Source organism: Hesperophylax consimilis, chromosome 8, assembly GCF_061612785.1.
Source record: "Hesperophylax consimilis isolate HC1 chromosome 8, BYU_Hcon_1.0, whole genome shotgun sequence".
Taxonomy (NCBI): domain Eukaryota; kingdom Metazoa; phylum Arthropoda; class Insecta; order Trichoptera; family Limnephilidae; genus Hesperophylax; species Hesperophylax consimilis.
In genome coordinates this window covers 17092595-17110448 of record NC_142843.1, presented here as the reverse complement: position 1 = coordinate 17110448, position 17854 = coordinate 17092595, and the positions used below count along the sequence as shown (strand labels likewise).

The 17854-nt window shown below is 32.3% G+C and overlaps 1 protein-coding gene and 1 non-coding gene across 2 annotated transcripts in view; one reads left to right on the top strand and one right to left on the bottom strand.

Annotated features, from left to right (window-relative positions):
- Positions 1-631: 631 nt before the first annotated feature.
- The window catches only part of LOC149421636 (G protein-coupled receptor dmsr-1-like), a 418612-nt gene continuing 401389 nt past the window's right edge, over positions 632-17854 (bottom strand). Inside the window, exon 3 of the mRNA XM_089634957.1 lies at positions 632-4139. Coding sequence (XP_089491083.1) covers positions 3925-4139 — 215 coding nt within the window. The 3' untranslated portion in view covers positions 632-3924. The remainder of the gene's footprint in view (positions 4140-17854) is intronic.
- Positions 14229-14301, top strand: TRNAA-AGC (transfer RNA alanine (anticodon AGC)). Its single transcript has one exon. It is a non-coding gene; the product is annotated as a tRNA-Ala (tRNA).

Below are 17854 nucleotides of genomic sequence, written 5' to 3'. Positions count from 1 at the left end.
TGATTCAGTTTCCCAGCCTTGTGATCTAGGAAGTTTTGCACAAAACCTCATGAGTAATTTGAGATTATCAGCAAAAAATAGGCAAATGGCAAATTTGATGCATTCTTGAATGTCATCAATTAAAATTATAAATGGTAGAGAGATGTTGCGTATTAAGTTATGCAAGTTACTTGGTTATCCTTTTTCCTTCTCACACATTGTTTTGTGCCCTAAGATTATTTTCACCCAATTCCGAGTTTTTTATTTGTTTGTTTTCTAGTTCATTTTTCAAGTTCATCTGATTCGGATACAGCAGGTTAATTAAAACAGGAAATATTAATTAATTTATTTTATTAAATTTTCTCCAGAACATACATTATAGCTGGCACAACAGTTTTGATGATAATATTTTGAATGACGACACAATTTCATACAATTATATTAATTATATTAGACATTGACTAGATACTATTTTGTTTCAATGTAAAAATATCACATTTATCTTAAAAATATTATATTTACATTGACATTACATGACAAAACGTTTTACAAACGAATATTTTCAATATTTTTTTAACAATGGATATAATCACATAATAATATATCTTACAGATCTATCTATTGAAAAGGCATTAAATATGAACTCCACCGATTAAATATTATATTGTATGATTTTTTTATATAAAAAAAGAGTTTATTGTTAACACTACGTATTGTTTAAAAAAAGGGTTCATTACGTAGTGTTTAAAAAAAAGAGTTTATTGTTAACACTACGTATTGTTTTAAAAAAAGATATTGTTGTTAACACTACGTATTGTTTTTTTTTTTAAAAGAGTTTATTTTTAACACTACGTGTTGTTTTAAAAAAAGTTCATATTAGATTTTCACAATTAAACATACAATTTAAAATCATGTAGTCGTTTTAATTTATATATGACAATAAACGAGTAAAAAATATTCTTGACGTATAGCCAATGAAAAATAAATTAAAAAACCAGTTATAAATCCTACCTACAGTAAAAAATCCATGGTTTATAACACGATAATATAATATAAAATTTTGTGTTGTACAACAATGTACAAATTACATGGTTTTTGTGTCATAGTTAAATGACGTCCGCACCCAGGTCTATACTATTATGTACAAAGTATACATTACAGTATGTAAATTAATTAGTTTTTTTAAACTGTAAAAAATAGTTAAAGAAACATAGGCAACCTATTCTAGAGTAAAACAATCTAATGTCCATTAATGTAAACACGGTAAATCCTATCTATAATTCTACAGATAGTAGTATTTAAAACATAAATGTAACAATCATTTAATGTAATCAATCAAGTAGTTTATTATATAGTTTTGTATATAATACAGAAAAAGTATTCACGTGAAAGCACGGAAATTGAAAGCCGTAAAGTATTAAAAAGGTAAAAAATAAAATGTTTTCATATCTACGCGTCGCCTCGTTATTAATAACTTTATCTTTGGGCTCTCAAGATAAATATTTTTAACAACAAAGTAATTTGTACGAATAAGCTGGCGAGGAAAGAGGAATAAGTCATAAAAACTGTAATATTTACAAAAAATATATCCAAAGTAGATAATGACAAAAAATATCTACAATCTTCAATATTCCACTTAAATTTAGAGACTTTTAACTAGAAATATTAATTATTTAATATAATAAAATACGTCGTACTACAAACACAATAATATAAGCAAGTATATATGTCATTTCATTCATTCTATAAATTCAATAATTATGAATAAATTGACTCTTATCTACAAGCTATACTAATAATATATGAATAAATTTTTAAGTAAACATACCTAAGCAAAAGTGTCACTTTTTTATTAATAGTAAATTTATTAGTTTTACAAATGCCTTGATAAAATTCCATAACTTGCCATTCATAACACCAAACAAAATATCTGTTAAGCTCAGCTTTCTAAATGTTGTTAATGATTTACGCATCATCATGAAAGATTCTATGAAATAAGCGAAAGGCACCAGTACATATATTTTAATATGAATCTATCGAATTTCAATATAGAGACATTTATTTAATTTTACATTAACATTTTTAGGCAAAACCAAGTTTTAAATTTAACGATAAGAATTGTGTAATATTATGATTCCAATGAGAATTTTGTCTCCAGAATAAATATGTAATTAATGGTGACTCAGTCAATGATATGAAAATCGCCATTTTTTTTAAACCGTAAATATTTTCATGAAGGATATTCCATATTATTTTAAATTATATAGCACCGCGAATATTCTTTCAACTACCTAATTACTAGACGCCACTTCAGAACGTTAAAGGGAAGGAGGTTTTGGCTTGACTAACACGTGATTCCCAGTAAAAATAAAGCCATAATGACCTCACTGGACTTGGCCACTTGGCTCAAATCGCTGGTTTCGGAAATATTAATTATTTGAATTTGTGAGGTCATTACCGCACGCACATATAATATGCTGTACATCGTACATTATGTATGAAAATACGGTTGTTAAAAATCGAATCCGGTATCGTTTCGTATACTACACGGGAAACATATGTTATGATTTAAGTAAACCATTTTGTAAGGCATTATTTTAACTTTGCATGTTTGATGTTAAACAATTATTTTGAACACCTTAACACACGTGACGTGATAAACAATCAAATATGTTAATCCTTGAGTCGACAGATATATTAAGTAAAATTATTAATCTTTCAAATCAAACCCCTAATAATCATGTTTAAACTGACTATGAAAAACAAAAGTTTGCTTTGAAAAAATTACTCGGTGACATTTTATCACGTCTCCCAGTCAGCCAGGATGTTAGTCTCTACAAAATATACAATTCACTTTTGAAAATGATATGTCAAGCACACGATAGGGATGGGATCACATCGTAATGTCAAATGCATTACATTATACTATGTCAAAGTGTTCAAACCGTGCACCAACAAGGAATATATTTTCTGGAAAAACTTAATCGAAATCTATCCCACTGAGTTAAAATGAATCGTTCACAAAATATTATTCCCTGCCTATAAATCTATCTAAAAAAAATGCACTTTCATATTAAGTGTACATTTTTTGAATATCCCGTCTAGGAAACCCTCCGAAGGTTTTCGTCTAAAATAATATTTCCGAGGACATTTTTACATTTATTTTCTTTCGTTTATAGCAAGCTGCGGGGCAGTAATTCTCATGCAAGTCTACTACATTAACCGTTTCACAACAGATTCAATATTCCTTCCCTTTTCATTATAAACGATGGAAATTCTTGTAAGAAAAAGGAAAACTCAAAATTAATCTAATGATAACATCTTTTAAAATCATAAATACTCTCCCTCATAGGTATTGCATTCCCTACGAGTATGAATACACTCAAAAATGTGAGAATAACAGATAAACCGAAGTGTAGTTCTTATCTTATAATATAATGTTGTTCTGTTGAGGGTTGAAGATGTAATTACACTGTGAAAGTTTTTCGTTTTACAGTTTTAGTTAAAAAAACCTCTTAAACAGTTGATTAGAAAACTTAAACTATTGATTGGTGTAATCATAATCTCACGGTTAACTTGTAGGCCACTTTACACAAACCATAAAAGTACACAAAATGTTTTTTTTTCTATAAACCTACAGTACACAAGTAATGAGATTATGGAAATGGCGCAATTTTAAATTGCTGGTTGTTGGAGTAGGACTTCTACTGAAACGGTCGATAAAGTCTCGTTAATGGATATTAAAACAGTTTATAGAACATAAACATTAACATCATTTCGAAATAGATGCAACCTAGATAATCTTGATGACCGTAGAGGCGGCGTAGACATCTACGGGCGGTGCGTAGCCGCGGCGCAGATGTGTGCATCAGGCCCGGTAGCGGTGGTGGTCGGCTAGACATCAGCGTGCACGGGCGGGTTGCGACGCCCGGCGGAGCGCCGCCGCTACACCTGCGTCATTTGCGTCTTGTCGCCCGTCAGCCCGTTGGCGTCCGTCTCCCCGCCGGGCGCGCCGTCTCGCAGCGGCACGGGCAGCCAGCGTGCCAGAGCCCGCGGCCGGAACAGCTGCGCGAACGTCGTGCGGAACTGTCGGCTCATGGCGCAGTACAGGATGAAGTTGATGCCCGAGTTGACGAGCGCGAATGCATCCATCAGGTCACCTGGAGAAAGAAGATAATGTTTTTTAGGCGTTTGTTGATCGCATAGGTTCAAATTAGGGTCAACAAATTTATTGAAGAATGCATCAGGGTTACTGGGGAAAATTGAAATTTGGAAAGCTGATTTTCACTCAAATGTGGTGCTCGTGAATGGATGCCATCAAGACGCCCGGATAAAGAAGAAAATGTTTTTTAGGCATTGTTGATCATTTAGGTTCAAATTAGGGTCCGGATTTATTGAGAATACAAGGTACAAAAGTGTGGGGTAATTTTTTTGAAAACAATGATATTTATTTAAACCTAAATAAGATGCAATATGGACACGATATTAAAATAAACAAACAAAGTGTGGTCACCTCACACATACAAATATCGATCATCGTTTAGTGTTGTGGGTGCGAAATTGATGAAATGTCACATTTTACATATTTTTCAGAGATCACAATCAACATAAAGAACTCCAAGAGGTATTGTGAAATTAAAATAAACTGCATAAAATAACTGTTTGTGTTGAACTAAAATAAATCCGATCATTTAAAGTACCTATAGGTATAGCAAATAAAAGGGCTAGTGGTCAGAAGCAGACTTTTTTTCTGTTATTTTCTTGTTTGGAATAATGTACGGAGAAAACTTAGTGATATAAAATATTGATAATTTATTAAGTATCTGGTCAAATTATTCGCAGTCCTGTTAAAAACGGGATTGCAGGCCTTTAACGAGTGAATTGACAGGTTTCTTAATAAACTGTCGGTAAAACACGAATATGCTATTAGGTTGTCGAAACATAAAAATTCGAATATTGTAATATTTCGTCCTTATATTTATTAGGAAAAGGACACCGGCATGAACACGTATACCGATATATTCTGAATAGACTAATATTTTATTGGGAAATAGATTGCAGTAACGTCTTTAACAGGATTGAAATAAATCAGCCATACTCATTTTTCTCCGTGATGAATTTAGTTGAAGTGAACGAATTCTGTGAAATACAAAAATTACAGTGAAATTATCGAATAAATACCGGGTGTGTGTATACACCGTATATCAAGAATTATTAATAAGATTTCCTATTACGATGTCCGTGAAATTAATTCCCGCACAACCCTCGGGATAGTAAATGCTAATAAAGCCATACTGAAATAGTAAATAAATGGTATTCTCAATTTAGTAGAAATAAAATTCGTGCCAAAATCCATTACCCATAAATACATCGATGAGCTGCAAGTACATTTAACAGATATCTGCAATGAAAAACAATACGGATTAATAGTTGAATAGATTCGTCGATAGTACGGGCTAGTGCGTGTAGGGTGTAATGAAGGCTGGAACTGGGCTTGTTTATTCACTAGAATTGTGTCAAAGCACGTACATGTAGATACCTAACTACTACCTACATGTCCCCCGTCGCGGCCACACGTATACAACCACTTTATTATCTAGGTCCACTAGGTCTACATAACTTCACACGATTAAATAGGCTGAGGGAGGAATAAGCCAAAGTAATTATTTGGAAGTAGGTATACAAATTTATAATTCAAACGAAAAGGTACAGATAATTTTTTTTAACATATTTATTTACTATTCGTATTATTTACAATAAATGTACATTTTTTTCAGGTTACACGGTGTAACAAAGTATATGTATAATAATTGCCTTTCCTTACCATAAAGAGACACGGTTCTTGTCTTTTGTGAGGGAATTCTAGCTCAACATAGTAAAATCATGTAAGAAATTACTAATCAAATATTATAAATAAGAAAAAAATATCGATGAAAGAAAAAGGTGATTTAAAAAAGTAATTTTTCAATGAAAATTTTTTAGATCTGAAGGAAGGCTGTTAAAATAAGTTATTCCTAGATAGAGGTAGGTATTTAGATCTTTATTTATTTATACTGGGTTTTAACAGACGATCTTACTTACGTGAGAACAATCCAGATATAAAAACTCAGCTAACATACAAATAGGTACAACAGTTACCAAAATCTACTCAGCCATAGAACACATTAATTTTCATATACCTAAATAAATATTAAAATATAAAAAAAATAAAATAAAAATTCAAAATTAAAAATATATATGAAATACAAATATTACAGAAAAGTAAGAGACGCAAGTAATACATAATATAATCAGTGCAACATATTATTTAACAATAGCAGAATTTTTTTTCTGAATCCATATAAATTATCGACAAAAATGTCTACTTCAGCACACTCAATCTTATTATACGGTCGACACATTTGGGTCAGAGGGCTAAAATAGGCGATATTCTTTTTGAAAATATTCAGGTGAAAAATGCTATGGTGTCTTAAACAATGGTAATTGGGAACTTTATTAGATCTCAAGGAATGTTGTTAAAATACGTTATTCCTAGATAGAGGTTGGTATTTAGACCTCAAGGAAGGTCGTTTAATTACGTTATTCCTAGATAGAGGTAGGTATTTAGATCTCAAGAAAGGTTGTTAAAATACGTTAGTCCTAGATATAGGTATGTATTTTAAATATGCTTGGTGTTTAATTTTGGGATTTTACTATTATATTTAATATATCCTGATAAAATAAATTGTGAGTTATGAAACTTTTTTCTTTAAAAAAAAATGATTACTGAAGTTTTATAAAAATGCATAAATACATTTTCTAATGGACAATTTCGTCAGTGATAGTTCTTACAGGAACTTTCAGAATAATTTTCATTATTGCTGCTTGGTAGTTTAAAAAAAAAAATTTAGTACTGCACCAAGTCCCAATTGCTTCTGACCGTCTGGAGCCGGTGTGACTATGGCATCCCCAATTGAGTTTGTTGCGAGGCAGTGTGGAGGGGAAGGAGACGGGGAAGAGGAAGGCGGGGAAGTACCTGGCTATTCAGATCTAATCACCACACACAGCTAATGCTATTTCAAGTAACGTCTCAATGCTGAATGATGGTCGTACACCAGGGCGATACTGAGAGTATCTTCCACTCTGGAACGTGCCGCAAATATGCTATAAATTATTTTAAATAAATATTTTTTAAAATAACATATATTAACTTAACCCCTAGAGCCTCTGACATTTGGCAATACACTTCTCTTAAGTGAACTGTCACAATGCTGATTGCACGAAAAATAAAATATTTTTGACTGTGTTAGGCTGGGAGATCTCACAAAAATACTCAACGATTGTTTGTTGTCTGTTAAGAATATCTCCCAAAATTGTCCATGGAGTTAAACGGGCTACTTCAAAAAGTACTTGAGTACCTTCTATGCTATGTGAAAATAAGTATTTTAAATTCAATTATATATAAATTCAATTATATAGTGCAATACAATTGTATTTGTGCATACATATGTACCGAAAGTATATGTAAAAAGCTTCGAATATACTATTGGTATATATGTAAAAGCTTCGAAAAGGTTTTTCTAACAAGTTTGGAACACCCTCTTTCCAGCAGTAACCCCAAAGGCACTCTACTAAGACGTTTATCAATAATTAGTAATTTTATTAAAATTAATAAGTTTGTATCTATTTAATCAGAATAATCGACACGTTTTGAAACCATTGGTTTCGAAACATGTCGGTTATTATATGTATATATATATTTTTTTAAATCCAAAATTTTCTCTGTTCTCTAATTTTGCTTAAACGAAGAAAACAATAATGGTAGCATTTATTTAAAGAATTTACACAGTTAATTACAAAAGAACACAGTGTTTTAGGAAAGATAACACATTAATAATAATTTTCTCATTTCTCGTGACATAATGAAATACGTTCTAGAAAACCAGTAATAAATTGTTGAAACTTGTCATAGCATTTATTCACACTTAATTTATTTGCTAATTTGTTCCTCGAATTCCTCGTGATTCATTTAATGATATTATGCTCGTGCGAGGATGTTAAAAGTTTAGTGAGTCGCAAATGTCCCTCATCTACTTGGCTCGGGAAGCGTGCCACAACTCGTGGCTTTAAAATCGATTAAAACGGCTCTAATAAGTAATGCTGGCTTAAACTGGTGAAAAACCCAATTTATAAATTAATGTGAAGACGTAATATAAAATCAGTTTTTTTCAGCGTCTAAAGGGATTATCCATTTAAAATAATGGCCTTAACATTATGTTAGATTCCGCGAAAAAGTTTATCCGGCAATTCAATTTACGTATAACCTACAAAATTGGGGTTGCGAGATTAACTTTAAAACCCTATGAGCTTTATTAACGTAGTCCATTTTGTAGAGATTTTTTGCACCCTTGGTTTGGTGGTAAAACAATTAAAATAGAAATGGGTAAACGGAATAATGGAAGTGCATACGTTTTTAATTAACATGGCTTTTTGTCAAACGCCGTATATGTTTCTACTCTATTGAGTTGGAGTTTCTGTAGTTGAGAACAAGGAATTGGTATTTTTTTTAGACCCATCTCCATCAAACCGTCTGGAACCAGTGACCCCATGGTATTTCCGTTTGGGGTATGTTGTGGGGCTGAAGGTATTGGGGAGGGGATGAGGGAGAGGAAGGTGGTGGATTACTTCGCTATTCAGATCTGGTCACCAAACACTGCTAAAGCCATTTCGAGCAACGTTTCAATTCTGAATGGTAGTTTTACACCAGGGCGACACTGAGAATATTTTCCACTCTGGACGTGCCGCAAATATTCTATAAATTATTTTTAATTAATAATTGTGAAATAACCCAAATGAATCAAATAAAATTTTCTTGCGCAAGCTGCGATTTGAACCCGATACCTTCAGGTTGGTAGTCGAGAGCCTTCCCCTCGACCACGGAGGTTGGTAAATCTTCGACAAACCCCGATATTATCGATTTGGGCCGTTGAAGATAATGGACTGCTTGTTGACGAATAATTTAAATCAAACACATCGTCAATAACAAGGAGAAATGATAAATAAATTGGAACTTTTGCTATCGGACAGGTGGGACGACCTCCATGGTCGAGAGGAAAGGCTCTCGACTAACTAGCCGAAGGTCGCGGTTTCAAATCACGGCGTGCGCAAGTAAATTTTATTTGATTAATTTGTGTTATTTCATAATTAATTCATTTCAAATAATATATAATACACTTGCGGCATGTTCCAGAGTGGAAAATCGCCCTGATGTAATACCACCATTCAGAATTGAAACGCTGCTTGAAGTAACCATATCTGAATAGCCAGGTACTTTCCCACCTTCCTCTACCACATATCCTTCCCTTCCCCAAAACCTTCAGCCTCACACCATACTCCAATTGGGGTGCCATAGTTTCACTGGCTCCAGACGGTAGGGAGCAGTTGGGACTCTGGTGCTTTATTCATAAAAAATATTGGGTACAAACTTTTCTTATATTCCAAATAGGTGAATACTGAATTGGTACCATCCACCACCCCAAGAAAGACGGCGAGTTCTTTGAATTGAAAGCTAAGCTATACGATGCTATGTAATAACTTTGTGCCATAAGAACAGTAAATCAAAACTGAAATATTTTTACTGATTAATGCAGAAGAAATCTATTTTAGATGGCATATCTCTTACCCGGGAACGATAAATTAAATGACACGTTAGCATAATATTTTGTTCGGTTCTGTAAGCCCAGCTTTACCCATCCGAATAATGAAAAACAGTGTTGTCAACTCAGCTCCTTTAGAGCCAGATTTAGCTCTAAATTGAGGCCGTCAGCTTCAAAAAAGAGGTTTAGCTTCTTAGCTTGTTTTTTTTCAGATTATCTAGCTCTTTTTTAAATATAAAATAGGGGACAAAAATATTTTTTAGGGAAAAAGCACAAAAATCTAAGGATATTCTGAAAATGTTGACGAAATTAGTTAACTGTGAGGAATTATTTACCTAGCAACCACCCCCTTATCGATTTGGAAAAAAGTTGTAGGGATTAATTTTTTCGTACAAGGTTTTAGCTCATTTTCAGCTCCTTTTCGGGAGACGGCTGGCTTTATTTTGAAAATTGAGTTGGCAACATTGATGAGAGAACCAAACACCGAACCGAGGGGGTGGGTGATGATTTTCTAAACGCTTTTTCGAAATAAGAATTATTAACATGACCTTTCGTTCGGAGAATATAAATAAAAGGCGGAATTTTCAATAGACCAACCTTTACGAACAATAGAAGATGGCATAGAGTTTTACGCCCACATAATATTATTTGGGGGATACGGAGATAATAAGATTTTTTCACAGGAAAACTTTTGTTTGTTTCGACTTCTTCAACAACTGCTGGGAATCTGTAATGATAAATGCCTTTGATTTGTTTTCAAATTGTCTTTGCTAAAGTTATACACACACGTCATCGAACATCGTCATGACGTGTGTGTACAACGCAAAGTGTTTTATAAGCATACATTGGCACAGCTCAAGGGAGTTACGAGTTGGTACTTTGCAACGTTTACGAGTTGTTATTTTCTGTACGTATTTATTTGAACGTCACTTCGTGTGCATCGCAAATATTGTGTAACGTGCAATCACGGCACTATCTGCATTATGCAATCTGTTGTTTGGTACCGTCAATATACAGATAACCATTAAAACACCTGCTCATTTGTGGACAATGATCGTATCTTTCATGAACAATGTATGTTGTCTCTTGACAGCGCTAAGCAAATATTATTTAAATGTTCTCCATTTATTTAGGTATATGAACCAACCCGACAGCGGCCATGATTAAAATGATTATTGCGTGTGTTTGACACAATCACGACTAATTTACACACTTGATCAATTTTAGTAGAATTTTTGTAAAGTAGGCCGAAAATCGTATAAACCTTTCCTTTAAGCATAATTAGAAGTTATTAAATAGTTAAAATTCCACCTGTGAGAGGTGTTTTATGGTTAAACTTGCGTAGTATTTTTAAGTTGTGCTTTGGAATACTTTGATATTTAAAATATTATTATTTTAAACGTATACCTACATATGTACAAATAATATTACAACTTGAAATGCGGTCATGTAAATATAGCAATATTAGTAGAAATTAATGCATCGATAAGCAGTGGTCATTTAAAAATTCCAAGTTGCACTAACATTAAAAAATTAAACTCAAAGTGAAGTATGCTTTCAGTAGGTACCTATTTACAGACCGTACGATTTGCACGATTTTGTTTTTCTTCTGTGATCTATCATTTCTCCTTCCTCTACATTTTCACTTCCACCTCTCCTAAGTAAAATACCATAATCCATAAAGTGGTCAATTTTAGTTTTTCATGTATTTAATACAAGAATCACACTTTACATTGCTTTTACAAACATTTTAACTACATGTGCCGACTAGGAATACAAGACAAAATATAACATTCTTCTGTAATACATACTCGACCAACTATCAGACACACTCACTGACCAATAGGATGCATGATCTGGGCAACAAGTATGGGGATGCTATTGATTTATTTATTAACTCCATATATAGAATTAAGCATAATCTACACCAACACTTTGTTGAATCCTACAAATTAGAGCAGCGTTGGTAAATTAGTTTTAATGATTTGTCTTATATGTAGTGTTGTTGTATTTTTTTTTTTTACTTTATGTTACTCTTACGTTTTATTGCTTCATATATTTTTAATATTTTATCATTATACTTGTAATCACAATTTTACAAGTGTGTATTTTGTACCTTCATTAAAATGAATTACATCTATTTACTGACAATATCTCCTGTATAATACATATTCTCCTATGTACACTGCATCATGTATCACTTCTATGTAAAAGCCTTTTTAGGCGTTTTTATATATATATATATATATATATATATATATATATATATATATAAATATATAAATATATATAAATAATAATAATGCGTATATATATAAATAAATAAATAAATAAATACATCTCAGAGCAATAGAGTACGTTTTATTATAATCTTTATTTGTATGAGTTTATTTGACCATTTTTGATCTTGCTGAAAAGGAAAGGACCCGTGAAGGTAATGAGGGCGAAGCTAAATACGATGCAAAAGAAAGCACAAGTTGTTTTCTTGATTTAAAATTAAAACTACGTGAAATGGTTAGCAAAATTGTCATATTTTCGTCTAGCCAAAATTCAAAACAGTATTGTTTACGCCCTTTCTATTTTTATGATCTATTTTACGGACAAATGGGCTACGACTTTCAATCATATGAAGTAGTATGTAATAAAGAAACATATGACTATTATAACTTTAAACCATTTTTCAGGGATGCGACTGTTTAAAAAAAAATACGGAGTAAAAATTCTAAGTTTGTATTAATTCTAATGATTCATCGAAAATAAATTACAAATAATACGATTTATCCAGTAGTAACTATTTTACTTTAGGTATAACAATCAACACTAGAGGACGCCAAAAATCTGATCCCTTTTGAAATAGATAGTTTTCCGGTTGAAAAAGCTAAAAAAGATTAATATCCGTAACAGTGGCGTTACTTATTAAAAAAAGCTTAATTTTAATTGATATTACAAAACTGACGATGACCAAATATTTTGACATAAACGATAAAAAAATATTTGTACAAACCCCACGTAATACGTACAATAATATAGACCTAAAAGCATATTATTTTTATAGTACAAAATCTAATGAATCAAGGTTTGAAAACTTTCCAACTAAGTTTACTCAGTAACATTATTTAGAGATAAAATAATTTATCTCTAAGCCATCGATTTGGTCCCTACATTTTGACTCAACTTTACACTCGGGCAAAAGATGTTGGCATTTCCCAGGTGCGACAGTAACCTTTTAATTTTTCGTCTCTTAAATTTAAATTAGTATCTCATACATACAATAAGACACATCCAAAACCCGAGCGTAAAATGTCGTATTTGATAAATACATTTTTTTTGCCCTAAATATAAAGTCGTATGTGCATTATAAAAAAACCGTTAAGATTATTGACACAGTATAAAAAAATATTATACAAAAAGAAGATATTTGTAGAAGGGGTCGATTTCTCTTAAATTTTGTTATCTAATATTGGTATTTAAATAATCTCGGCACCGCGTTAATGAAAGATCACAATTCGTAATCCAAACTTTGATTGAAATGGGCTTAGACGTTTTTAATGACGAAATCTGATTAGCTAGTCAAATTCAAACGTTTCTCTTCTTGACTGCTTCCTCTCCCCACTTCAATCAGTCCTTTAAATTTTTACATTACTCACACTGGGGAAGTCATCATTTCACATTAGCAATTAGGCCAATTAGGCAATTATGGCTCTCGCGTAAAACCAATAAAAATCTAGAAAATACTCTGAACATGTTTTTATAATTGACACATCAGATCAATAACTATGGATTAGTAGGAATCTACCCGTTTTAGTGTCCATTGAGACTTAATTTAGTAGTTTACTTTGAGTGTAACTACGCCTTTTAAGGTGTTTTCCACGAGCACTTAAACCCTATGTGATTTAATGGCAGACGGGAAAACATACTAGACGGTATTGAGGGCACTTGGAACACTATCGGCAGGGTAGGAAATCACCTGTCGTTACGGGACAAGTACACCCAACTTGTACAGGTAACATTTACTTTTATCGTTATAGAAATTATTTTCAGAAAAGACATATTTTTTACTTAATGGCACCAAAAACGGAAATTTAGAAGGGAAAACATACTACACGGTATTGAGGGCACTTGGAACACTATTGGCAGGGTAGGAAATGGCCTGTCATTACCGGACAAGTACACCCTACTTATAGAGGTAAAATTTAATTTTATCGTAAAGAAATTATTTTCAAAAAATAAATATTTCTTACTTAATGATACGGAAACGGAAATGTTGATAAGATTAATATTAAAATGTTATATCTCAAATTTTGGTAGAAAATGAGTTTAGTACTGAAATGTCCCAAGATATAGCTTAATTGATGGGTTCAAATATCGCATCTCCCAAACCTAACATTATAAAAGAAAATGCAAATCCTCCAATGTTTTGATGAGCACAGATATTGTATCTCATTAACAATAATATTTTTATAAAAATAAAAATAAGATATATTTATCTAAGGACACTGTCTAGATTGCCTTTAGTTCGGGGTGGGCCGAAAATGTGCGGTGAGAAAAATGAAGAGAATTTCGGTAGTTCTTATTCGAAGTATGATACAGTTAAATATGACCAAAGGAGATAGGGTCCCATTGGCTCAGTTGGTAGAGCGGTGCCCCAGCAAGGCAAAGGTCCTGGGTTCGAGTCCTAGATGTGACCGCATCTTTTTCTGTTTCAGATTTTCGTTTAGGAATCGCTAATATTTTCTTCAATAATTAAATATTATATTGTATTTATATGACATATTGATACAATAATATAGACCTAAAAACATATTATTTTTATAACACAAAATCTAATGAATCAAGGTTTGAAAACTTTCCAACTAAGTTTACTCAGTAACATTATTTAGAGATAAAATAATTTATCTCTAAGCCATCGATTTGGTCCCTACATTTTGACTCAACTTTACACTCGGGCAAAAGATGTGGGCATTTCCCAGATGCGACAGTATCCTTTTAATTTTTCGTGTCTTTTCTGTTTAATGTTCAATTGATATTTTCTTCTTAATTGATCAAATATTTCCAAATGAAACCTAGAGATTTATTTTTCAATGGATTGTCCAATATCTACCGACTGCAAAGTTATCCGTGCTAAGCTGCATCCATTATTAATACAAATCAGATCGGATGCATTCTCAACCAATCACTTTCGACTACCATAATACGGACATGTGTCTAGTGTGGTAGTCCAAAAGCATGTAAAAAACCTGTATCCTAATATATTTTTATGAATAAAGAAAATTAAAAAAAAAAAAAAAATTTAATGGCAGTTAATTTTAATGTTTTAATCAATATTTCTTGGTGAAAGCAATTTAAAAAAGCTGTACCGGCACTAGAGCACGTAGGCTTGAAGCGATCAATCAAAGTGATAAATCATTAAAATAACATATTCGAGCTCACGCCAAGCTTTTTTCACCAACAAATTTTTGCTGACAATGTGTCGAAGTAACTTATCGTTTTAAATTCGATTATTTGTATGCAGATGGGCTTAGATTTTCTTTTTAAATTTTTAAAACAGATTCGAAAGTCAACATATTGAACGCAATGTCAAATCAACACACCTTTGAAAAGTGATATAAAGTCATTATGTGATGAAAAAAAATAGCCCATAAACCTAACTTATTTAATAGATTTTTTTCATAACTTTTAAAAAGTGTATTGATTTATCACCGTGTTGAATTGTCCGGTTACCACCGAGATACAGGGCAACTGGAAATCCCTCTAAAGGGTGAACTATACAGATTTGAAAGATACATTTCAACTCCTAGGCAACAGTGATAGGCCAATTGAAATGAGTATCAGTTTAAGAAAGTGTGTTATTTTGTAAGTATTGATTTGTCACTGTGTTGAGTTGTACGGTTACCATTAAAAAAATTGGCAACTGGAAATCCCTCTAAAGTATGATCTATACAGATTTGGAAGAGGCATTTATACAGATAATTTATTTTATGTAAACTACACAAGGGTCTTAAATGCTCACAACCGTCTGGGACCAGTGAGATGACGGCATCCTCAATTGGGTTGGAAGGTTAAAGGCAGTGGGGGGAAGGATATGGGAAAGCCAGTAAGACTATTGCATCCAAAAAGTTGTGTTGTGGGGTTCAGGATACTAAGTAGGGAAAGAGATGGGGAAGTGGAAGGGAAGGTACCTTGCTGTTCAGATCTGGTCACCAAATACAGCTAAAGCATTTCAAACAACGTTTCAATTCTGAATGGAGGTCTTTCACCAGAGCGATACTGAGAGTATCTTCCATTTGGGACATTTGGAACACTCGGATATAAGTAAGGAAAAAAATGAATATATTTCAAGCACTGGAAATTTTCCCACAACACGCTTTAATCGGTTTATCCCTTCAGTGGGTTAAAACATTATTTTTCAGTTCACTTCCAGGTAGATTATCTTCTTCTCTCAAATCACAGGAGTTCTTATCCATATTCATGAAAGTTGTGATGTTTGCAACTTTATTTGAAGCCATACATAGGGAAATAGACCCTGCCGATGGCAGGGGCCATTTCTTTATGTCTAAGCTAAGGCTCGCGGCAATACATACAAAATCTCTTCCGATGTCGATACATTTTACATCAGTGAGGATATTTTAGGATTTCCATTTCATTCTAAAAAGGAAATCCTTTTGATTATTGAAAAAATCTCTCCCTATCAACACGATATTCATCGCTGATTGATTTTTTTTTTGTTCTGAGTAAACCTTTGTACCTTAAATATTTGAAAGTCTCTCCGTTTTTTTGCAAATATTACACGAAATTTCGTATAATATATCGATGGCCCAGTATTAAACAAGAACAATTCCCAAAAAACCATTAAATACGATATGGGTATCAAAAGATTCGCCAAAAGGACCTCTTAAAAAAACCTGTTTGAAAATATCCAAATATTTAGATGTACCAGGTTTTAACAAATCTATTTGGAATTGTTTCTATTTAAAACTGACGATGTGCATTTCATTAAAATGTAGAAATTTCAGTGAAATGTACATAAACAAAATGTTGAGAATGCCACAGTTTCACAGGCTCCTAGTTTATTGAGGAATGACACTAATGTGTGGTGTTCACAATTATTTTTAAAAGATTTTTTTTAATCTTTGTATGTAATCTAAACATATATTTAAAAAATAAATTTATTCATTTAATTTTTATTTGACCTTTCCAAATCCAAAGAATATTTTCATATGGTTTCAATATGGTCCCCAAACTTAACATGCTCGTGGGCACGTCAGATTTTAAGTAAATATTTCTAATTTAAAATTAAACAATAACTTTGTAAACATCACTTATAGGTAAATACTTAATGTCGACCGGGTTTCACTACAACCGTAGCTTCATCAGGACTGTATAGTAACCGCTTCATATGAAGAAATAAATATTTCTAGTTTTATTCTGACTACTTTCTTGTTCCTTCTCTGTAAGCTCTATACAAAATTTAAGCTACCTGCCCCCAGTAGCTTGGAAGCTGGCGACGCCCCTCACTGCGAATTTGCAAATATAATTAAATGAACATTAAGTGATGTAACCAAAGACCTTAGACAACATCTAGACTTGCTATGGTTTTATAAAATTAAGATAAAATGTGGCAAGGAAGAAAAAATCTTATTCTTAATTTGTTCTTGTATGAACGGAATAAACGATAGGACCAAAATCCATGTTCAAAAATTGCATCAAATACTACCTCATGGCTGTCTGTCAAGTGATTAAGTCAGTGCCGTGCCATAATAGAGCAATGACAGTTTGCAAATGAAGGCGATTGTTACTGATACTCGGTGTTACTGTTAATTTCTGCGTTTGTGCAATTGTGCAAGCATATAAATAAACACGGTGATTAGACTATGTTAAACAGTGAATTTTATGATTTTTTAACGTGACGCATAAAATCTTCGGGCGGGAAACAATCGTAATATTTATAATGATCGATAATAATTAGAAATTTGCGTGAATTTACAAATGAAATATTATTCCTCAGCTTTTACCAGTATTGCCGAGTAAATAAAACACTTTATCCTCTAACTAGTTAGGGCTTATAACAATACTCTTTCATGTGTCCACCTTTTTAAAGATTTTATTTATTGTAGTGCGGCTCATTTGATCTTATTACTATTACCATCTGATGGTTGCATTTACTTGACTGATTTTACTTTACATTAATGTGTTTTATAAAAAAAACTTCTTAACTGGATAAAAAAGGAAAGCACTACAAT